At 35.8% G+C, this 25,037-nt stretch overlaps 1 protein-coding gene across 1 annotated transcript; it reads right to left on the reverse strand.

The window, feature by feature from the left end:
* On the reverse strand, positions 1-24,276 carry LOC121418559 (methylmalonate-semialdehyde dehydrogenase [acylating], mitochondrial-like). Its single transcript, XM_041612491.1, has 13 exons — positions 24,139-24,276; positions 19,916-19,960; positions 19,366-19,440; positions 18,322-18,483; positions 17,361-17,439; positions 16,773-16,896; positions 16,190-16,220; positions 15,237-15,384; positions 12,907-13,088; positions 11,922-12,051; positions 8,676-8,857; positions 4,703-4,882; positions 1-2,466 (listed from the first exon to the last, which is right to left on the reverse strand). The coding sequence occupies exons 1-13, from the start codon at positions 24,190-24,192 to the stop codon at positions 2,266-2,268; spliced, it is 1,593 nt and encodes a 530-aa protein (XP_041468425.1). The 5' UTR covers positions 24,193-24,276; the 3' UTR covers positions 1-2,265.
* Positions 24,277-25,037: the final 761 nt, after the last annotated feature.

Below are 25,037 nucleotides of genomic sequence, written 5' to 3' on the forward strand. Positions count from 1 at the left end.
ATACAGAACAAATGTAACTCATAGCTATAACATTCATGGGATCTTCAGTCCCAGATTACTTATCTTGAGCACAAAAGAAACCATTTTTTCATTTTAAAGATTCGCACCTGCAACAACTGCTTTTGTTATTACCCTTCTGGAGCAAATGATGAAGTCTTAAAATTCATAGCAAAAAATGAAAAAAGACCTGTAAGGGTTTTTTAAATATGATTTATGTATCTTAGTGCAGGATCAATTTTTAATTCAAAATGTCACCCCAATCATCATAATATGATTAACAAAATACAGATCGAACAGTAGCTATAGACTATATAAACAACTCTAAAATTTCAGATAAATGGCAAAGAGTAAACGAACCAACCCTCTTTTCCCAGATTTGTTTGCAGAATCCCGATTCTCCTCCTACCTCACCAGGGAATTGAATAAAAAATGAAAATACATGTAAGATCTCCAGCTTTGAGCCGATGTAATTGTGTATTGTCTGTGGGATGCATTTCAATCTAAAATCTAAGTAAATGACATCACGGGGGAAATGAGGGATTTCCCCTTCAATCTCCCTATTTGAGAGAACAAATCAAGAAAGCAGAAATGCGTCTAGAATAACAGCTCTGATGTCTCTACCCCAGAGGGGGAGAACTACAGACAATATGGATACCAAACATGAATACCAAGAATTTCCAGCACTCAAAACAGATATCATGTATATGTCTTTAAATTTCACCAACATTCAAACCAACAACAAAATTTGTTCCATTGTGCATGCATCATAATGATTTTTTCTCTCTGTATTTTCATCCTCTTGATGGAGAGTAATCAATTTTCGATGGGATTTGTGTCTTATTTCCTCCTCTAATCTCTTCAATGATATTGCCAATGGCATTGCCTATTCATGTTTCAAGGAACTTGGCAGAGAGATTTGAATTTAAATAAATTTAAACTCAGGTCCTGGATGCACGCTTGAGATTAGTTGAAAATCAAGTTGCATTTAATTGCAACTGTTTCTACAACACAAAATTGAACAGGTTGAAGTCATCAAAAATATAACTTCTTTCCCATGCCTACAATAACGGTCAACTATGCTAATACACTTTATGCGAGTTTGCAAAGGAAATCATTTTCAATATTCCATGACGTGCTATGAATTTCCAGAACAGAAACTACACACATTCTTCTCTACATGGTTATTTACATGACAACCACCTTGATTATTATCCAGAGTTAGATGTTAGAGTCTGAGTGACGTCTAGGTGCAAGCATGCAGAACTGGTGCGAGACTTACTTTGCAAAACATCAGAGCAATCTCTTAAATAAATAATTTTCCATGACTTAAAAAGAAGAAATCAACTACTTCCCTCACATTTGCTGACTTTGTTGTTTCTGCAAAAATGAATTATCTCATTTCCTGAACAGCCATGACTTTCTTATGATCACCTGACCTGAATTCCTGTATATATATTAATCATCTTTACATATTTTTTAAGATTATTTCAGCAGATTTTGAAACAATTGCTACAGGGATACTCAATCAAAAAAGGCCCTATTCTAGGGAATTAGGAAAGAAAATGATCAATATGAAAATCATTTCTAAAGATAAGGTTATAAATGCTATATTTAATATATGAAAATAAAAAGAAGCATTCTTAAAATGTGTTTTAAAGCTTCACATAAGCTGTCTTTGAATTCATACAAGGCATATAAACTTTTAATGACACAATCTATTTAGAAATGATGATTCAATACCAACAAACCATACAGCCAAATGCATCTGCATGATACATATAGCTTACAATACTGGAATCCCATAATTTGGACTGATCATGATTTTACTGGAAATACAATACACTAAAATATTCAAATGGATTGATGAATTTCACTTATTCATTACCATAACTTTATTTTCAAACCCTTTTACAATTTTCTTCAATTCAGTAACAGCCCAATCAGTCATCTTGAAACAAGAGTTCATTTGCATTACACAAATGACACACCATCACCACATGTGGCATTTAAAATAAAAACAATCAAATTGGGAATTGACACAAATCACTAATAATGACCGACCCCTTAATAACCTCAGTTGTACAAAAATATAGGCAGCACACATGATTGTGTAGAAAGAAAAGTACTATGTATACCCCAACTGTACATGAACCAGCCACAATTGGTTCACATGATATGTGAGGACTTAGCCTCTACCGGCAGATAAAATAGAGGAAGGTTGAACCATATAGGAATCTCAACATGATATGCCAATACCACGTTTGTTTACTTGAGGACTGGCATAGCAACGGCAGCCCTGGAGTGAGTCACGTCTTCTGACCTCCAAAGCTGGGTGACCGTCTTGACCTGGGTGTAAAACTGGAGACCTTGTTTGCCATAGAAGTTGGTGTCTCCCTTGAAGGAGCCTCGGGATCCAGTGAAGGAGAACATGGGGAGGGGCACAGGGATTGGTACATTCACACCGACCTAGAAACCAAAAGAAAATAATTCTTGGTTCATTTCAGGTCAGATTTAGGAAAAAGGATCAAAGATCTAACTACAGGAAGAGTGTTGCATAAAGAGTGAAGTGTGATTTCATACAATAACATACAAAAGAAAAGGTGAGTGAATGACATCATCAGTTGCCTCATTTGCATACATGTATGTAAATAATATTGTGACATAGAGCGATATTTCAAAACATCGTAACTCTCTTATTTGACATCAGACTTTGATATTTTCAGCAATGGGATGCAATCTACAAGGCTGTATGGTTAATTTTTACCAAATCATATTTTTCTAATATGAATTAATTATGCTAAATTATGTTAATTCACTGGAGGGTATTCATTTGTCTCGCAATCTACTATGGTCAACAAGGAAATTCGTGATCACTCTCGCAAAAAGTGTTCACTGGCTTTCTAGGAAATTCGTGATCACTCTCGCAAAAAGTGTTCACTAGCTTACAAGTTCATGAGCTTTCGAGTGCCGCTGCAACTCTTTATCAAGTGACGAAAATTGTCCGATATCGTACTCTATTTATACTAATCTCCAAGACCGTACGCACAAACGCAGGATTAAGGAGGCTATTAGTATACGTCTTTGTCCTAACAACTTCAACAGAGACAGCGGGATCGACATCCCCGATTTCTGAATGCGAACCATCCGACAGCACAATAACCCCCCTTACCTGACAGTACACGCTGACCCGATCGTTCCCGGCCCCGATCGAGGGACCGCTCAGCTAGTCAACCCCCGCCCACGAGAAACTAGCGAGCCCGCCAATTTTGGTCTCATTTGCATATTGCAGACCCACGGCGTATTTGCATATACCCCCGGCTTATTTGCATAACTCCTGACCAATCAAACAACGGATCAGTGCCCACCTATTGTCCTCGCGTTTGTGCGTACGGTCTTGGAGATTAGTATAAATAGAGTACGATATCGGACAATTTTCGTCACTTGATAAAGAGTTACAGCCGCACTCGAAAGCTCGTGAACTTGTAAGCTAGTGAACACTTTTTGCGAGAGTGATCACGAATTTCCTAGAAAGCCAGTGAACACTTTTTGAGAGAGTGATCACAAATTTCCTTGTTGACCATAGTAGATTGCGAGACAAATGAATACCCTCTAGCGATTATTTCAATCCGCAATAATGAACCTATTTAGTATGTTAATTCATGCGTTAATTATGCTAAATTATGCGTAAATCATACTCTTTGCTCTAATTCACTACTAAAAGCTCATAGAGTGCTAATTTTTGGTGTAAATATTTTCATACCATTGTTAACAATTACAAATGAAAAAAATCCTGGTTTGGAAATGAATTTCTTGGGCATGGTGCATAAACCTTTTTACCTGAGAAAACTCTGGTTAAAACTGAAAAACTAAGGTTAGTCTGATTTCTGCCATTGACTTTAACATAGGGCAAAACTCTAGCAAAAACAACCCGAGTTTTCTCAGGTAAAAATTTTATGCAACGAGCCCCTTAAGCATTTCATTGTTCTATGAATTTATGTATTTCTTTGTTTTCCAACTTTTTGTTTTTCTTCTTTTTTTCCACAAAATTTATAGAAGAACCTTTTAGAAGCATAATGATTATGCTAAAAATCAATTAATTTCAGCTGATAAAAGTAAAAATAATCATATCTTTACAAATAAGGTGAGAAAATTCAATTTACATTGACTTTGTACACAAAATCACCTTTTGGAGCAATTCAGGTCTGACACGCACTTAGTAATGTTGCGTAATTTTTGAACCGCATACCTGGGCATTGTAAATTTGGTCTCAAAAGATGCACAAGACTTCAAAGTAAAAAGTCGGTGAATGGCGAGGTCGAAAATTTTCAGTGGTATGGTCATGGAAAATGTCGAGGGGGGGGGTCGATTCAACCCCCCCCAGCTTTAGGGTTAAGCAAGGTGATTTTTTTTAGCTCATCTGTCACTTAATTGCTGTGATAATTATGACTACAGTCATCAGAGTCTATATGGACACTTAACAATAATGTAGACTGTGGAGAAATAGTAATAATAATATAGGGTATTTATATTGCGCACATATCCACCTTGTTAGGTCCTCAAGGCGCTCCTACATTACCCGGCTAAGCTAGGCGTTCATAGCGCACACAGCTTTTTTAAGGAATTACTTTTTATAATCACTTTTTACTTATTGTAAACCATGTAATGATGCTTATAAAATAAAATTGAAGATAGGCCTTCTCACCTGACCAACATCAATCAGTTCTGTGTAAGTCCTGGCAGTCGCTCCGTTGGTTGTGAAGATGGCAGTTCCGTTACCGTATGGGTTGCTGTTGACAAGTTCAATAGCTTCATCTAGTGTATCTACATTGACCACAACCAATACAGGTCCAAAGATCTCTTCCTTGTAGCAAGTCATATCAGTCTATTATCAAAGAAAACATGGAACTCTTGTAACCAGAGGGTCCTGGGTTCAAATCTTACACTAGACATTAATATCCTTCAAAAAAATATTAATGCATACTGCACTGCACTCAGGAGGTTTAGGCCCCCCCCCCCCAAAAAAAAAATACAACGAATGCAATTTTTTCAAATATTGGGTCTATCATTCAGTCATTTTTTCTTCCATACATACACCAACACACCCAAACTACAAAAATAAAATCTTAAACACTGTAATTATTTCTAAAGGCTACACCACTGAGAGTATTTGAAGGCTCCAACTTTTACTAGCAAAAGTTTTTAAAAAGTCACCTTCCTAACCAGTTCAGAAAACCATCTCGCGATGTAATTTTGAAGATCGCTTTGTCTCGTTAAACTGGTTTTAGCGTGAGGACACAATCGTTCTTCGCACATTTCATGCATGCCACTCTGCACACTGTACGTGGAATGCCTACGCTGCGGTTTCAAATTTCACATGAAAAATGTCACCCCACTGAGGATGCTCCCATAGCAACAAGACCGCTTTACATGAAGTGGTTTTGAAAACCACTTTCGGGTTATTGAATGGTAATGCTAGCAAAATGATCTTCCAAACTGGTTTCCTGAACCAGTATCCAGTAAAGCAGTTTTAGAAAGTATAGTGAGAGTGCTGTTCATAAGCCGGTTATTCGAGTACAACCACACAATTGCTAATTTTTTTTTTTTTTTTTGGGGGGGGGAGTTGGGCTTATTGGGAACCTGGCATGTTACTTTCAACAGATACATAAATTGAGCATTTGTGAAACAAGTTCATTTTGTGCTATGGATAGCTAAAGGAATGTGATCATACCTATTAGGTTCATGCTCTTTTCCTTGATAGCATAATCAGGGTTCCCACAGAAATTTGAAAACAGAATTCCATGACTTTTCCATGACTAAATTGCTGCTTTCCATGACTTGCTTTCTGGCACCGTTTCCAAAATCAGACACATTATGATGGCCTCCATAACCTTCCCTCACAGCCATCCATTCCACCCACTACCTTACTCATGACATGTACATCTACATGTATTATCATTGGTAAATGGCCTGTTTCTGACCAGGGTACAGTACCATTTTCGTTTCACCAACATCAAGATTCAAAATTGTCTTGAACACAAACTCATGTAATTTCTTGAACTGACAGACTTCCATGAACTATTTCCAAATTTTCAGAGCATAGCATGCAGATCTTGTCACAAAAGTGAACTACACAATACATGTAGATGTAAATGTCAAATTTTCCAGGCATATAGAAATTAGAATCCTGAATTCACCTTTTCTACAAAACTTCCACATAAAAGTCATGGACTTCTGATTTAAAATTTCTTGGGGAACCCTGAATTATTTATATATGAAGATGAAACACTTTACATATGTCACACATGAGCCAATTATTACAAAAGAGTGACATTTAAGTTTTACAATAAGGTGACATGAAAAAAAGGCTAACAAAGACATCCTCATCCTAAAATTCTCAACATAGTGCTGCATTTCACTCTACATTACAAAAAAATGAGGCCATTTGTGATATAACTTGAGGACACCAGCTAAATTAACAAGTGTATTTCTCTATATGCTCCAAAAATAATGAGGATATCTTGAAAATTTGACATTTGATGCCTATCTTGGTATTTAATTAAACTTCATTTTCAAGTAACTTTCCAGAGAGGACACATTATTTGACGCTAAAATAACAATTGAAACATCTTGTGTAACTAAGAGATTCAGAACCTTTTGAATGTATTGTGTTCTGATAGCCATGCTGGTAGTGATTAATCAGTTGTGACTTGATATGTCAACTAATTGCCATTAATGTTGAGTAAAATTGTACAAAACTTGAAATTTAAATTCTCTAAAAACAACTAAGAATGCAAACCTGGTTACAAAGTGTGACATATTAAAAATAAATTGACTGATTGGCATCTTATATCATTGCAAAAAAGATGAAGTTTTCTGTAGTCTGGTTGTCTGAATTTAATGTCAGGAGCAATCAATTTATTCATGGCCATGTGTATTTTGAGTGAGGAATGTGTTTGTATTCACAAAAACCTTTTTATTAAATGTTATTTCAACCTTGCTAGCCCTAACACTAAGTCATCTTGGATTTTTGAACATACAGACAACTGACTGGTCTTGTATTACCCGAGTGTATTACTTGACCCTGTAAACCATGGTTAAGACACCAAACTTATATTCCCCAGACAGATATTGAACAAACTATGTCCTTTTATAAAAGAAGTATTAAAACATCAGACATTTTGTACTCCATTTTTGGAAGCCATCTTGGAATTTTGAACATACATGTACTAGACCAATGAGTGTCATTGCAACTTGTCCTTGTATATAATTTGACCCTTGAAACCATAGTTTAAACACCAAAATCATATATCACTGGTGGATTTAATTAAAGGACAAGTCCACCCCAACAAAAACTTGCTTTGAATAAAACGAGAAAAATTCAACAAGCATAACACTGAAAATTTCATCAAAATCGGATGTAAAATAAGAAAGTTATGACATTTCAAAGTTTCGCTTAATTTCACAAAAACAGTTATATGAACGAGCCAGCTACATCCAAATGAGAGAGTCGATGATGTCATTCACTCACTATTTCTTTTGTATTTTATTGTTTGAAATATGAAATATTTTTATTTTCTCGTCATTGTCATGTGAAATGAAGTTTCATTCCTCCCTGAACACATGGAATTCCATTATTTTAACATTTTGTGCTTCAGACAAGGAGGTCCCAATCGTCAAATTCGTAAAAATTGAAATATTGTATAATTCATTCCTCCCTGAACACATGGAATTCCATTATTTTAACATTTTGTGCTTCAGACAAGGAGGTCCCAATCGTCAAATTCGTAAAAATTGAAATATTGTATAATTCAAACAATAAATAATAAAAGAAATAGTGAGTGAGTGACATCATCAAATCTCTCATTTGGATGTAACTGGCTCGTTCATATAACTATTTTGTTGAAAATAAACGAAACTTTGAAATGTCATAACTTTCTTATTTTACATCCGATTTTGATGAAATCTTCAGCATTGTGCTTGTCTGATTTTTCTCTATTGATTCAAATCAACATTTTTCTGAGGTGGACTTGACCTTTAAGTATGAGAGAACTTTGCGAGACACGACAAAACGGAAAGCTGCCATAGCCATGAGGTAAATGCAATTCCATGACTTTTCACAAATTTTCCAAATTCCCTCACTTTTCCCTGACTTTCCAGGACCACAAATTTTTCCAGGATTTTCCATGACCGTGGGAACCCTGATAATGAGCCCAAACTTTTTTGCGTGCAAGACATGGGGAAAAGGGAAAAATTTCTATAAAGTTGCAAGCAAGCAAGCAAAAAATAAAAAATCTTACCTTATTAACACAACAAAATCTAATTTTGTGTAGATTTAAACAGAACAGGTGAAACAGAATATTCAGAAATTAATATGCTTCACCATACCTTCTCATTTTTTTTCTTGGTCAGGTTTTTTTTTTTTAGGGGGGGGAAGGGTCCATTGACGCCAGCCCCTCCCCATCTGTATGACATTGCTTTCCCTTAATGCCTAGTCCACAAAATAAATGTAACTGAAATCCTTTTCACTTTAAATGTTGGAATATAAAGAAGTTAACATTGACATTATTTTTAAAATATAATTTCTTATCAAAACTAATATACTCTTCATCACTTAACACAAACTCGTATCAAATAGAAATATCTATACAGAAATGTCAAGAAGCTTGCTTTCCTACCTTTACGTCTGTGATAATGGTTGGTCCAACAAAGTTGCCCTTCTCATAGCCTTCAACCACAATGTCCCTTCCATCTAGGAGAACGTTTGCTCCCTCATCAACTCCAGACTGGATTAGCTCACATACCCTGGATTTAGCTTGGGGGGAGATCAAAGGGCCAAGATCTGCACCGGGCTGGTCACCTTTGAAACAAAAAATAAGTATCAATAAAGATTTCATGCACATACAGATATGATGCACCACGCCGTACACCGGGGTACTGTAGTACCTCGGGGTACGGCGTTGTGCAGCGCCATCTCGTGTTGTAATAGTGTACAATTACATTGTTGTCATGGTGATCACGGTCGTACGATCGGTGCGACAATCATGACAATGAATGGGGACAATGATCACAATGCCTATTTCCTTTCTTTGATACAATCTAATGCCAATAATAGTAAACAAATTATGTTATACTTAAGAATTTAAGTATACTTTTCGACAGCTAACTTACACAAAAGATTAGCTTATAGTCCCAAAACTCGCCCTGGTACACGCGGTGGGGGTGGTGTAGGCTTATTACTCGTCCATCACAGGCACAGCGCAGTGCATGTGCAGCGCATTTGCAATGGTATTGCATGATTTCCAAAAGTGAAGATAGCCATTAGTTTTTGTATAATGATCGAGCAATGTTTGGGGAGAGCTAAAATTAAATTTATGGACTTTGATTCTTGTGATTAACGTCAATAATTATAATTTTTTCAAATTTCATTCAAATATTCAACTAAATAATTGAATTGAATTGAATTCAAAGACATAAGATCAATAATGACAACTACAAGTATCATTATTGAACAGTGAAGATTAGAACAGAACATGAAAATTAGAATAAAGTTATCATTTGCATGCATTAATTGTTACATAAGATCACTAAAAAGAAAGAAAAAATCTGTACAAAACATTAAAATATACTTGTACACATTTTTTGGTAACCCAGGGTACAGCGCAAAAAACAAAATAAATAATTCAACAAAATGGCGAATTATTATTTGGTACCCCAGGGTACCAAATACTGCATCATATGGACAAAATATTTCTCTAAAGATTTTTATAAACAATCACATTAGTCAATATCAATCAACATATCATGCACATTTATAAAGAAATAACAAATTACTTCTCTAAAGGCAACTGCACACCTTACGATTGACCTATGACCTAAATTTTAAACAAAATGTTATAACAATTTATGAGAAGAATAAATCATGTAACAGACTAGACTTCTAAATTCTGCATTGTCAAGTGAATACTCAAATGAAAATTAATTGGCCATTTATAATTCCTCTTCATAATTATAGAAGTGGAATGCCTCTGGCAGTCTCGCTTGCATTACATGATTTGATATAGCAGCAGTGCTGACTTTGAAAACAGCTATTTAATAATTATTCACTAAAGAAAACATTCATATGATAATGAAATACTATGTCCATTGACCAAAAATGACCTTTGACCATGATCATGTGATCTAAGATGTGTGCAAAACAATCATTTATACTTGATTACTCTTATGTCTATGTTTTTTTAACTAGATCTATAAACTTTCAAGTTGCGATGCTAATTCAACAAATACCCCCAACATGGCCAAAGTTCATTGACCCTAAATGACCTTTGACCTTGTTCATGTGACCTGAAATTTGCACAGGATGTTCAGTGATACTTAATTACTCCTATGTCCAAGTTTTATGAACTAGCTCCCTAAAAATTTTAAATTATGATGGAAATTCAACAAATACCCCTAACATGCCCAAAGTTCATTGACCCTAAATGACCTTTGACCTCTATATAGCTCTATATATGTTCAAAGTTATGATGACATTTCAAAAAGTTAACCTTAGGTTAAAATTTGATGTTGATGCCATTATCAGAAAATATCTTAAAAGCAGTTTCTTCCCATATCAATTTGAAGACCAGTTGTAGGGTGTGCGGTGGCTTTAAAATCTTTCAATTTAATCACTGAAAATACCAGGTGAGTGTTTCATAAAGCTGTTTGTAAAGTTATGAATAACTTTATGCGTGACTGGAACATGTTTTTAGGTCCTTAAATGACATAGGGATATAACACTAAGCACAATAAAGGGTCACTAGTTGTGTTAAGTCATTTGTATCTTAACCCTATCTAGGCCCGGGGTATTTTGGGAGTTCATATGGCCTCCCAGGCCCCCGTTGAGATCTCGGCCATCGACCGCGCGATCGCGCCGAAAATTGGCACGCAGGTTGTCTGGGATATAATCTACAAAATTGTATAGTAATTTTTTTCATGCGAACTGTTATTAGGTAATTATGCTAATTTATGCGTAATTAGTATGCGAAATCATACTTTTTCCTCAAACTCCATAAATAAAGCTCCAAATGTTCTAATTTTTGGCACAGAAACTCTTTGTGATGTTCTTAGCAAGTGTACATGAAAAAAATTTTGATATCAGATCAATTTCTTATGTATTATATTGTTTTCTGCAATTTCTTATGTATTTCTCTCTCTGTTTTTTTGGACCTTTTGTTTTTTCAATGAAATTCGTTGGGGACTCTTCTCAGATCATAAACAGCATAAAATTCATTCATTTACGCCAGCAAAACTAAAAATAATCATACATTTATGATTTTTGGTTGAAAACACTATTTACATTGACTTTGTACACGAAATCACGTTTTTAGCAATTTTTGGTCTGACATGCACTTACATAACGTTGCGTAACTTCGTAACCGCGTACCCGGGTGACGAAAAATTGGTCTCAAAAGTTGCGCAAGACTTGAAAGTAAAAAGTCGGTGAGCAGCGCGGTCAAAAAAATTTGCGCGGCAAAAATACTGCGCGACTTGTTGAGAGTGGGCCTCTGCCCCCCCTCCCGGCCTAGATAGCGTTAAAAACAGTTTTATGAAACACCTACCTGAACTGTTCTCAAAAGAGCAACATCCACTTTTGGGGAAAGTAAAGGTATAAATATAAGATCATTATTATTAAGGGGCATGTCTTTGATCTTAAATTTTGAGAACAAGATCAGAAAAATTTATTCCAACATCATATTCCACAGCGAACTGTCTTCGAAGCAACAAAGACTACTGGAGTAACTTTTGGAAATGAGGTATTCATAATTTACTTCTCTTAAATTAACCCTCACCTAAAAATAGCTGCATTTTTCAGGATTTGTGTACAAATGAAGAATAATACTGATTTTAACAAAATTGCACCAAATACTGGAGTGAGTACTCACCAGAATTAACCTTGAGTGCCTGAGCCCTTTGTACAAGCTCAGGTAGCCATTCCTTGGCTTCTCCAACAAAAACTGCTGTGGACAATGCCATACATCTCTGACCAGCAGCACCAAAGGCGGCTCCACAAAGCTGCCAAGAAGAAAAAATGTATCATGTAATAATGTAATAATGTACCAGTGTGTTGACTCATCTCACAACTGGGAGGTCGGGAGTTCAAACCTTGGCTGCGTCAGACCAAAATATGTTAAGAGATGGGAGTTGCTGCACCCTGTTTGGCATTCCAACAATTAAAGAGATAGAGCCTCATCGATCTGGCGCTGCACGGCGACTGCCGGTCCCACGATCAATTGGGCAAAGTGAATTTTCAGAGTATTTCATTCCATGTCTATTTTGAACAATAAAATACGGAATTTTATTTCATTTAACTTCAGGGTTCAACAAAGGTTATTAATCCTTCGCTAAATGACCTTGGCCAATGAAGATCATTGTTGCATGCCATATGCTTCCATGAAACCAATTAGAAGTGTTCTTTAATATTTGTTATCAATTGCAAACCTTAGTGTTACGGGGCCCTGATGATCATAGTAGAAACTCAGTCAGTAAAGTGTGACTAAGAATATAAGTAAGTCTTTGTCTCTGACATCAATTCCATTTTTAAAAAATATTTTCTTTCCCCCTTTTCCATACACCTAGTATAAAGTTAATAGTATCAGAAACAATGGGTGCAACAGACAGCAATAAAAATTTAATGGAAGTTTTTTTGTTGAGTTGCTCTATATTTTTACAGAATTTAGTTTTCATCAACTTGAGGAACAGAAGTATAACTAACTGGCATCCAACAATTATCAGTTATCCATAGACGATGAAATCAAAGATTGAAAATATTATCAACTCAACAAATAACTCACCAGGAGTCCTGTATACTTATTTTTCCTGACTTGTCATCTAGTGATATTTTCATAGAGTTTTAAAAGAAGATAGTACCTGGTTGAGAGTATTCTCTTTGTTTGCATCAGGCATGATAACACCATGGTTCTTAGCTCCCATGTTACACTGTACACGCTTGCCATTCCGGCTCGCTCTCTCGTGGATGTAGTTACCAGCCTGATCTGATCCAACAAACGACACAGCTCTGATCAGGGGATGATCGCAAATGAAGTTCACAGCTGTAAGGGATAAATAATACAGAATGCTAGAGTTAAAGAATACCATAATAAACAATATTTAGGAGCTACAGATGATAACAAGTGGAATGCCTCTGGCCGTCTCACCTGCATCACGCGGTTCAATATAGCAGCAGTGCTGACTTTGAATACTACTCTAACTCGCACAAGATGTTCAGTGATACATGGTTACTCTTATGTCTACTTTTTATGAACTAGACCAATAAACTTACAGAGATATGATGGTTATTCAACAAAAAACCCAACATGGCCAAAGTTCATTGACCTTACATGACCTTTGACCTTGATCATGTGACCTGAAACTCGCACAGGATGTTCAGTGATACTTGATTACTCTTATGTACAAGTTTCATGAATCAGATCCATAAACTTTCAAAGTTATGATGGTAATTCAACAGATACACCCAATTCGGCCAAAGTTCATTGACCTTTGACCTTGGTCATGTGACCTGAAACGCGCACAGGATGTTCAGTGATACTTAATTACTCTAATGTCCAAGTTTAATGAACTAGACCAATAAACTTTCGAAGTTATGATGGTAATTCAACAGATACCCCCGATTCGGCCAAAGTTCATTGACCCTAAATGACCTTTGACCTTAATCATGAGACCTGAAACTTGCACAAAATGTTCAGCGATGCTTGATTACTATTATGTCCAAGTTTCATGAATCAGATCCATAAACTTTCAAAGTTATGATGGGAATTCAACAGATATCCCCAATTCGGCCAAAGTTCATTGACCCTAAATGACCTTTGACCTTGGTCATGTGACGTGAAACTCATGCAGGATGTTCAGTGATACTTTATTAACCTTATGTCCAAGTTTCATGAACTAGGTCCATATATTTTCTAAGTTATGATGACATTTCAAAAACTTAACCTCAGGTTAAGATTTCGATGTTGATTCCTCCAACATGGTCTAAGTTCATTGACCCTAAATGACCTTTGACCTTGGTCATGTGACATGAAACTCTAATAGGATGTTCAGTAATACTTGATTAACCTTATGGCCAAGTTTTATTAACTAGGTCCATATACTTTCTAAGTTATGACGTCATTTCAAAAACTTAACCTCAGGTTAAGATTTGATGTTGACGCCGCCGCCGCCGCCGTCGGAAAAGCGGCGCCTATAGTCTCACTTTGCTTCGCAGGTGAGACAAAAATGAAAAGTGAAAAATTGAGAGATGATTGATTATTATACAAGCCTGGTCATTAATAGGGAGTTTTGCAGAACTATGGAATCAACTGCCTATCCAATTATGCCAAATTTCATCAACTGAAACATTCAAATCCCAGTTGAAAACTTATTTAATCTCCCATTAACAGTTTAATATTGTGTTTATTCAGGAGAATTCAAATTCTATTCTTGTTTGTTTTCTATTGTTGTTGTGTTTTGTGTTTATTTTCCTTGAAGCGCCATGAGCACCGAAAGGTGGACCTGTGCGCTATATAAGTAGCCACCATTATTATTATTATTATTTAGGGAACATAAAGAATGTATCAATTGTCAAATGTCCTTGATGTCAATAAAGTCTTGTCAAGGGTTGGTGAATCGAAACAGCATGTAGTTTAGCTTTAGCTTTCTAGTTAGCTACATGTCACTTTGATTTGGAAGGAAACGTGAGACGGACTGACATAATGCCATTCCACAGCATTTGTTCTGTATCACGGTGTGAATACTCCCTATTATAACACTGATAAGTAAGAGGGCTCCAGTTTTTGAGACTCCTTGGGTAAACAGAAAATGTGCGATAAATGAAAAAACATAATGAACTCAAACTGTAAATGAATGGCAAGCCAACATTAATAGAGATATTAATAAGACAATGTTTCTACAGCTTCATCTACGGTCACACCAACACCAACCATCAGAGAGCTGCTAACTTTCATATTCACCTTTCAAGTAGAATTTACTGGGGGAGGGAGATCTTTCTTGAGTACACACAGTCCACTGAAGAAATCAATGTATGAATAAGGGAGATGTTGAAAATCTGCATTTTTTTACTTGAAAATCAGTCAATTTTTAGGGACTCTCCTTGAAAATCAGGGAAACTTTGTAGTCCTGCCATCAGCACCACAATCACCCATCACCAAAACCACAACCATCAAGACCCCACCGCATCTCACCATCATGTTGTCCATGAATAATGTTGACTACTCCATCCGGTAAACCAGCTTCCTTGGCTAGTTCAGCTAAGATCATACATGCTCCAGGATCCCTCTCTGATGGTTTCATAATCACTGTATTACCGGCAACAGCAGCTACAGGAAACATCTACACAACAGAAAGATATCATGCTATTGATGAATCATTTTACTGTTGCCATTTTTTGGGGGTAGTAACTTACTTGTTATAGGAATACATTGATGTAATATCTATATCTGCATTTTGTTTATTCATAATTATAAAGTGCATAGAGAGGTCAGTTACTTTGGCCAGCCTAATTCTTGCAAATGGCATCAACCAAAAGTTCCAGAATGTAGCAAGCACACGATGGCAAGAGATTTACACAAAACCATTTGTACAATGCAACATTTGGATTTGGATATCTGAAACTATAGCACGTTGCAGATCCAGAAGCGATATATTATTATTATTATGTCTGTGTGTGTGGGGGGGAGGGGTAGATTCTATAGCCAGGCTTTTTAGGTCATCATCCATGATATCACAGCAGGAGCAGCCTTGGACCCACATACATGAATCAAGATTTGAAGGTATGAAGACTTCAATGAGCCTAATCACATGCAATAAAGATAAGGTATATAACAAGAAGCGAATGAAAAGTGCACCAAGAAATCCCTTGCTGCCAAAACAGCAAGAAGAGTACATGGAAAATTCTATAAAAATTCAAAGTGTCTGTGGACAATATCAATAAATTAAAAGGGTGACTGCATTATCTTTCTCTGAAATCTTAAGTAATTGAGAACAGTGGTATTGACATTATTTAGTGGAGCAAGACAATGAGTTGAACTATATAATTGCCTAATTTGATAAGAAAGCTGGTCACTGATAGGATAAATCCCTAAAGTAAATATAAATCACTTTGTAACTTTAAAGGTCAAATCAGCAGAATACTTACCCATAATGGAATCATGGCAGGGAAATTGAATCTGTGACAAAGGATAGAAAGGATATTAAATTTTATCAAACAGTGTCTCACAAAATATAATTCAAATAGCATAATTACATCTGGGTCAGCAAAAAACATCAATTTACCCTAAACTTTTGATCATGTGACCTGAAACTCATGCAAGATGATCAGTGATACTGATTACCCTTACTTCCCTGTTTCATGAAATTAGTCCCTATAGTTAAGTTATGATGACATTTAAAAAACTTACTCTTTTCAATCCATTATCCTTATTTCAAGGATTAAGAGATTATTTTCATTTACATTCAAACATAATACAAATCAACATAAATCAAAGTGAAATTAATGAATATGAAATATAACAATAACACAAATGGGAATTGCAAGAGAGACTAAAAATTGTTAATAAAACAACAGTAAAAAATGGAGCATATGGACAAAGAAATGAGAGGAATCAAGTGACAGCAATGTGATGTTTTTTAATTGTTGTCCCACTTAAAAATGCAAGAATAATTAATTGGTTACTTAATACTAAAGGAAAGAAAAATTAACTCATGTGGTGTGATCTTACGGAGTGATGCCTGCACAGACTCCCAATGGTACACGCATAGTGTAAGTATCCATGTCCTTTGCAATGGATGGTAGGGTTTCTCCCAGCTGCAATGATGTAATACTACATACATGCTCAACAACCTCTGAATTAAGAATGATAAAATGTAACAATCATTGCATTGAAAAAAAATTAATAAAGCTTTAATACATCAAGTTCAGCAATATTTATCAATGAAAAAATAAATATAAAAATAAACATACTAATCAATACTCAAGTATGATACAATCTTGATGTGATTGATGAGATGACATAAAATGCAAATTCAAAGAATATTACTATTTATTACAAATAGTGCTTTAGTTGTAATGTGAACATATCCTGATTTCCAACTGAACAGCTCATTTGCTTTTAAAACATCTTTTGCAACTAAAGTGGTGAATAACAAAGTCTATTGATGGATAATATAAAGAACTACTTTCATACAATGCAATTACTTTATTGCATTTATATGTACAGCATGATAATGCTCAATACAATTACTTCATATGTTGTATCCCATTAATATTGAATTTTATTTTTGAACAAGTGTAAAAATAATGAACTTACGTAATCCTCTCATGACATCACCCTCAGCATCTACCAATGTCTTGCCTTGTTCTAACGTGATTGATTCAGCAAGTCTTTTCTGTCAAATACCAAACGCATTTATAAACGTATGGATTATTCTTCTGACTATGAAACAGAGGGTCATGGGTTCGAATCCCAGCCAAGGCGTAATTTCCTTTGGCAAAAAATTTATCCACATTGTGCTGCACTAAACCAAGGTGAGGTGAATGGGTACTTGGCAGGAATTTATTCCTTGAAATGAAAAAACGCTGTACAAGGCAAATGGCTAAAGCCAGTAATAATATCAAACAGAGCAAATAGGGACGCATTTAGCAGTGATATGTGCTAAATAAGCATGTTGGTATTATTATTAAATAATTTTTTATTACATTATTTAGTCTTATTTACCAAAGTTATCTTAGATTAACTGAAGGTTTCCTTTCCCTATAAATTTGGCCTATTGTTTTTGTTATGATCTTTTGTTGAATTGTGTATCTTTCTTGTATTCTCACATTTATTATCTCTTACATGCATTTATACCTTGTAACTTTCTGCTTGCACAGAAGATATCCTTGGTTATCTACTGTAAATATGCAGGTACTCAACCAATACAGCATATTTGCTAGAATTTTATTCATTATTTTACTCAGAAAAAGAAATACAAACTACAATTACATATTGAAATAATGCATTTCCCTTGGAAACCCTAGGGACTTTATGGCAATTGCCTTCTGTCCAAGTTCCAAGGGAATGGAACATAACATGTAAAAAGAATCATGAAAATAATTGAATATTGTATGACTGCCGAATATGCCCATAACTGTAAAGGTGTACAGGATTGCTAGTATTTTACCCCCCAAAATATCTATTGAAATCACATAAGACTTATTTATTGAATGACAAGAATTCAGTACTTTAAAAAGCCTTTCTTTTCACTGGGTGCTTATTGTGCTTTTCTTACCATATTATCTTTGATGAGCTGTTGATATTTGAACATGATCTGTTGCCTTGAGAGGATACTAGTCTGAGACCACGCTGGGAAGGCGTTCTGTGCAGCATTAACGGCTGCTTCCATCTCACTGGAAGTAGCTTTAGGGACCCTTGTTACTACCTCATTGGTTGCCTGTGTTGTGTTAGATCAGCCACAAAAGATTTTTTTTTAAACCATCACTTTATTTCAATTTCTAAAATCAAACAAAGGATCTTAGATGAAGTGTGTACATAAAAAAGGAAATAAGCTCAAGTGATCAACTAGAAATATAATTCTGGGCAACACAAGAGAGTCATATGAAACAAAACTGCAAAGACATAAATTACTAAAATTTCAAGTTTTGAGCATTGAAACATATTTGCAAACAAATGATACATAGGCAGCGGAATGGGAGGCATGGACAGAAAAAGGGGCAATATTTGTCCTTCAAACAATTACAATTTGTCACCTTTGAAGCAAATGTGCATAACATCTAAAGATAAAAAAGTATTACTGATATTAATCACAATTCCTGGAGAACCAATTTTCACTCATTGATAGAAATCTTATCCTATACTTGTAAATAAACAAGTAATATTGATTCCAGTAATCTCAAGGCTGAACACTATATCCATGGGTTTTATAATTTCAATTAGGACCAAAAGCAAAAACATCAATACAAAGGCTATCAACTAGTGTGTTGGCTCAGTTGGTAGAGCATCCGTCTCACAACCGGGAGGTCGGGGGTTCAAACCCCGGCCGCGTCAGACCAAAAGACGTTAAAAGATGGGAGTTGCTGCTACCCTGTTTGGCGTTCAACGATAAAAGGTATAGAGCCTCGTCGATCTGGCGCTGCACAGTGGCTGCCGGGCCCACGATCAATTGGGCAAAGCAAATTTTTGGAGTATTTCATTTCATGTCTATTTCGAACAATAAATTATGGATTTTCATGGATTTTCATCTTCAGAATGTTTTAATCATTTTACAATAAGTTGGAAAGATAAACGTATATTGATAGTTTGTTAATGGACTTACAGGATTATGGACATCAATCCAGTCTGCAGTCTGGGAGTCTACCATCTCTCCATTGATAAGGAGTTTGGTAGTTGGCTGTGATTGTCGAAATTGATGAAAGGAAAATAAGTATAAGTTTTTAAACAAATTTCAACATTAAAACAGATTTCACATGTAAATGCATATCAAATTTTGAAGGAAAGAAAAGGGATTTCTAAGATAATGTCCAATGGTACATTTCAGGGCAGTGACTACATGTACATGATGCACTGTTAGTGATTCACAAATTTAGAAATGAGAAGTTGCATAATGATCATACAAGGATGTTCATACATGTAGTCCAACAGTAATATCATGAATTATTCATGTTTAGGCAACTATTCCCTGAGTTCTGATAAAATAGTATGGCATACTTAAAACAACAAATATTCAACCATCCTTCTAAATAGCTTCAGCCATGTCAAATCTGTTCAATTCCTAGCTCTATGCCTACAAGTTGTGAATACTTAACAAGCATTTTTCACAATACAAAAATCACAAACTTTACAAACCTCATGCATACAATACTTACTGCACTTGAGTAGTGACATGTTCCAGCTCGACTACCAAGCAGACTCTAAAAATTAAAACAGAAATTTAAAAATGAGAGACCTCCATAGACAGAATAGAGAATGAAGCTTTAGCTTTCTAGTTAGCTACATGTTGCTTTGATTTGGAAGGAAATGTGAGATGGACTGACATAATGCCATTCCACAGATTTGTAAATTCTTCTGGATTTGTAACAAAAGCTTAATTTCTTTAAAAAACACAGTGACAGTAAAGATCCTACTGTCCTTCAAGCACTTGCTCTGAGTTTTTTTTGTCAGTTTCGATAACATATGTCTATAATGTAATTTCCCTCATTTTGTGGGTACAGTACTTATAGTTTGGACAGTTATTTGGCCTTTTATTTGTCAAGTGCTGTGCATCTGGTCTGGCTTCTCCAAGTAGAACCTGATTTAAAAATTTGTGTTAAACAAAAAAAAATGACTACCACTACCATTGGCTTTAAAACCTGAGATCAATTCTTCCATATTAGTGAATTTTTACTAAAGGCCAAAATTTGCCTTTTTATTCTTCTTTTTTTTTCACATTCACAACCTTTGAACTAACTACATAATACCCTGCATGAGTCTTCATTTTTACAGACAGAAGAAACCACTATGTGTGCAGGGTGAATGGCACCTGGGGCTGGGGACAAAATGTCAGGGTCTTCTGCAAATACATTTAAGCCCAACATTCACAACACATTTGTGAGCCCCACCAGCACACACACACATCAATTACAATCATAAGGACTCCATTCTCATATTAAACTGGTTCCCCTCAGACCACTTGGAAAAATTATTTAGCTTGCATTCCCATCACAATCTTCTGAACTGGTGACGTGAGATCTATTCTGTCAGTGATGATGATTCTGAATTTCTGATCTCATTACCGGTAGTCTTCATTTACACGTGGAAATGGGCATGAGCATGTACATCTTTATCAAAAATTATCCATAGAGTTGCACATGTTGATCCCATTTTCATGAGACAATAAAGATAGTTTAATAAATAAACTAGATCTAGTGAGATTTCGTCAGAATCATCACTGATGAAATAAATCTCAAACAGTGAACTTTCTTTATCTACTTGGTCAAAATCAGAACCAGCATGTAGGCTTACATGGTAAAAAATTGGTAAAATAGTGGTGATTTTTTACCTGATTGCTAAAAAAAGTCACTGAATGCTTGTGAGCAAGAAACCAGAAGACATATGGCTTCAGGTCCTCTCTGAAGGACATGGTAATGAGGATTAATGCCTTACCAAAGGGCACTAGCCCCACAAAGTGGAAATCAAACCTGGGTCACCAGAATCCAAAATCCCCCACTCTACCGACTGAGCTACCTATCGTGCCTCCAGATCTCTATGGAATTTTCCATAGGGTTGTACATTCTGGCTCCCATTTCAACGAGTAAAAAAAAAAGAAAGTTTACTAGTGAGATCAGAATCATCGCTTACAAAATAAATCTCACTAAACTGTCTTTTATTCACTCTTTCAAAATAGGAACCAGCATGCACAACTCTATGGAGAATTTTCCATGGTGGTTCCTACTTTTAACAAGTAGATCTAGGTCTAGATCTAGAGAAAAGATGGCAACAAAATAAATCTCTCCGGACTGAGCTCTTAGACTTTGAAAGTGATCTAGAAGCAGCACCATGAGCTGTGATTAACTGTCTAAAAGGGAAAAGTAGGGCATGCCTTGCTGTGAAAATGTATCTGGTGGGAAATGGAAACTGGGGGCCATTTCATAAGCTGTTTGTAAGATAATTTTAAGAACTTGTGATCCATTCTTGAGATAAATGATATTCACCATTAAATGTTCATTTACTAAGCACATAAAAAGGTTCACCAGTTGTTCTTAATGTCTCTCCCAACTTACGAACACCCATGGCCCACCAACCAGATTCCCAATTCCACAATTACGCCAAAAAATCACCAGAACAGGTGGTTAGCCTAATCAATGTTACTTACGTTATGATGGTGGTTACAAAGTCTGCCCACCTAATGATTTGAGTTGAGCTTTAACATGAATTTGTTTTTATTTTACAAAGTCTTTCAGTTGATAATGGTTCTTATATTATTACAAGTGTGTCAAATATCTTGTAAAAGATTAAAATATATTATTTTTGGGGAAAAAGCCTTGGACAGTCATTTCCAGATTGAACAAAATAATGGTGCCCGATGTCTGTGCACCCTAGGCCTGCACCCATTCACTTTGCACACGATTCAGGGATTTTGATGAGAAAGGCTGCATTTTGAGGCAATCATATGATTATTCAAATGCCCAAACTCAATTATTTTCCCATCACTTTGAGTCAGACCTTTTAATTAATATCTGTCTATATATGTGTAAAGTTTGTGTTCGTTGCATATCTTCTTTTACTAGAATCGCACAGATACACATATCATGTGCAGACTTGGGGGAATTTGCCATAAAAAATCATGCGATCAAATTTCCAAACGAACATGAGTGACTGGTATTTGAAGAATCAAGCTTTCCCATTTCACAAAAATCTAGTTTGCGCCAATTTCAAACTTGTTAAATGTAGATCTAGTTGTGAACCAAATCAAAATCAGAATCAACAAGCGTAAATATCATTTTTTATTAAAATGTATAAAACTCTACTAACTGTAAAAGAAAATTTTACGGATGTTTTACCGTGTTCGCCACCTGTTCATGAGCTACAGTTCATCAACACTAACACCAAACTTGATTTTCCCAATCTCTGGGAGTTGGTGTTGGTGAATGGGAAAATAACAATAAGGTCGTCAACACCAGCTGTATATGCTCGGTTTAGTAGACGACATTCAACACCAGCGCTCAGCAACACGAACTGCTTCTCGGCCTCCTTCTCTCTTCCTCTCCTTTTTCTTTTTGTCCATTCTCTCCTTCCATTATTTTCTCTTTTTTGTTCTATACTCCCTTCATTCTTCCCTCCCTCTCTTTCTTCCTTTCTATATTTTATTTTTTCCTTTTAATTCTTTATCCTTATTCTTTCTTTCCCTTCCTACCTTCCTTCGGCCTTCCTCCCTCCCTCCATTCCTGTTTTTCTTCTTTCTTTCAAAGAATGACAGGAAACATATTTCTTTCCTTCATTCTATCTTTTCCCTCCTTTTTCTTACTTTTTTCCCTTTAATTCTCTCCATTATTTTGTCTTTCACACATTTATTCATCTTCCCTTCCTTTTCTTTCTTTCTTTCTACATTCATTTTGGATATTCATGAAGGAAACCTTTTTATCTCTTTTATTCTTTCTTTCATCCTTTTTTTATTCTGACTTTGTTTTTTCTTTTTTCCTTCATTTTCTTTCCTTCTCAATTCATCTCTTTTCTTTCGCTCATTCTTTCTTCTACCCTCCCTTCCAAATCCTTACTTTTTTTTCACAAGTCTAACACTGTGTGTGCATGGGCTTCTTTGTTGATCTTTGTTTGTCGATTTTCCCGTATTTCATTTTGTGAAATCTGGTCACCCTGCACAAAGTACCGTACACTGTATAGTGAGTAATACTAATATATTACCGACCAGCCTTGTATTACCGCACGCGCACATCATATGCATCAGAAAATAATCAAATACGCTCAAACCTTTGCAACTTCCCTCCAAAGGGAAAATTAATAGAAAAATTATGAAAAATGATCAAAAACACAATTTCAAAGTCATATCCCCTCAAAACAATAAAATATGGTCAAAATAGCTCATCAGTGACTTTGCTGTTTTCCCAACTTTTCCCATTGTTATAGAAAACACACGTTCGGTAATAAGATTCCTTTTACAAGTGACCAAAATATTTCACTTGCGAAGAGAGGTCCGATTCATCATCATCATCCGTAGTACAGTCCGCCACCAGGTTGGTCGATTATTGGAAGCTGATGTCGTAAAAATGATAAACAATTTCGGCAAAATTTCTGCATATTTATACTTTGTAGGTATTTGTATATTTATGGTGAAAGTTTGGTGAATTTATTGGAATTATGTGTTTAATATGATCAAATTCATGAAAAGTGTTCGGTAATACGATCCACTACATGTCACTCAGCTGAACATGCAACTGCAGGGCACTCACCACTCCACTGCCACACACGCACTGTGTCAGTCCTCTCGCAGCTCGAGCGACATCATCAAACATGCATAGTGACAGTGCCACATCCACAATTTCTCTCTCATGGATCTCAAACTATATTTCTTATTGTAAGAATAGAGCAAAATTACCCTAGCGAGGAGAGATGAACCAGATCGTCCAATACGCAATACAGAAGACGCCATTTTCAGACTTTAAATGTGTACGATGTCGGACAGAACTGTCTACCACTGGCCTGGGATATAACAGTAGTGATCGAGAAAGAATGTACTGCGAAAGACATCTTACTCCTGGAAAATTCTGTAGCACTTGTTTTACCAAATCAGCGCAGTCGATCGGACCCGTTTGGAAGTGTGGCACTTCCACTGTGAAATAGATTTCTGAAAAGTCACCCGACGGGAGAACAAAATTGATGACCTATTCCAAAATGAAAACTATATAATTTTGTGTTAGGTTTCGACATAATAACCAGAAAATGTAAACATATTTCACCATTCATTAATCAATCAATAATGAATGAATAAATTAGTTTGTCTATTTGTTAATCTTTATTCTATGTTGTTGTTTTTTTTTTTTTGGGGGGGGGGGTGGGCCGTCTGTCCCACGTACGGCAAACATGAAAACCAGTGACAAATATGGATTAGGAACTTGGCAAGTAGGGCATGAGTCAGTAGATAGGTCTTGGATTCCCTTGGATTGATGGTTGATAGAATTAGCCAGCGCCACGGATGATGATGATGATTTTTGCTTGTCAAAATTTCCTCAGGAAATGTGCACCCCTTTTGGAAAATCGTGGACCCGCCTGATAATAATGAAGATGATGATGTGGTTGACAGATTCAGTGCCACATGATATGATGATGAAGATCATGATAATCATGATCATCACAAATTTCTATTTTTGGGGGCATGATCTCGAGCGCACTAGCGCATAAGGGGTCGCTCTGTTTCCCTTTCCCAGTGACGTACGACCCAGAAAAGCAGAAAAGGAAAGGGGAATGTTGAAATAGTATTTTGTTGAATATTAGGGC

The sequence above is a fragment of the Lytechinus variegatus genome, chromosome 7 (genome assembly GCF_018143015.1).
Source record: "Lytechinus variegatus isolate NC3 chromosome 7, Lvar_3.0, whole genome shotgun sequence".
Classification (NCBI taxonomy): Eukaryota; Metazoa; Echinodermata; class Echinoidea; order Temnopleuroida; family Toxopneustidae; genus Lytechinus; species Lytechinus variegatus.

Coding starts and splice junctions, on each gene's coding strand:
- LOC121418559 (XM_041612491.1), bottom strand. CDS start 24,192: ATGGCGTCTTCTGTATTGCGTATTGGACGATCTGGTTCATCTCTCCTC. Junction 19,441..19,915: donor CATGTCACTACTCAAGTGCA/GTAAGTATTGTA, acceptor CGACAATCACAG/CCAACTACCAAACTCCTTAT. Junction 8,858..11,921: donor GGCACTCAAGGTTAATTCTG/GTGAGTACTCAC, acceptor TTTGTTTCAAAG/GTGACCAGCCCGGTGCAGAT.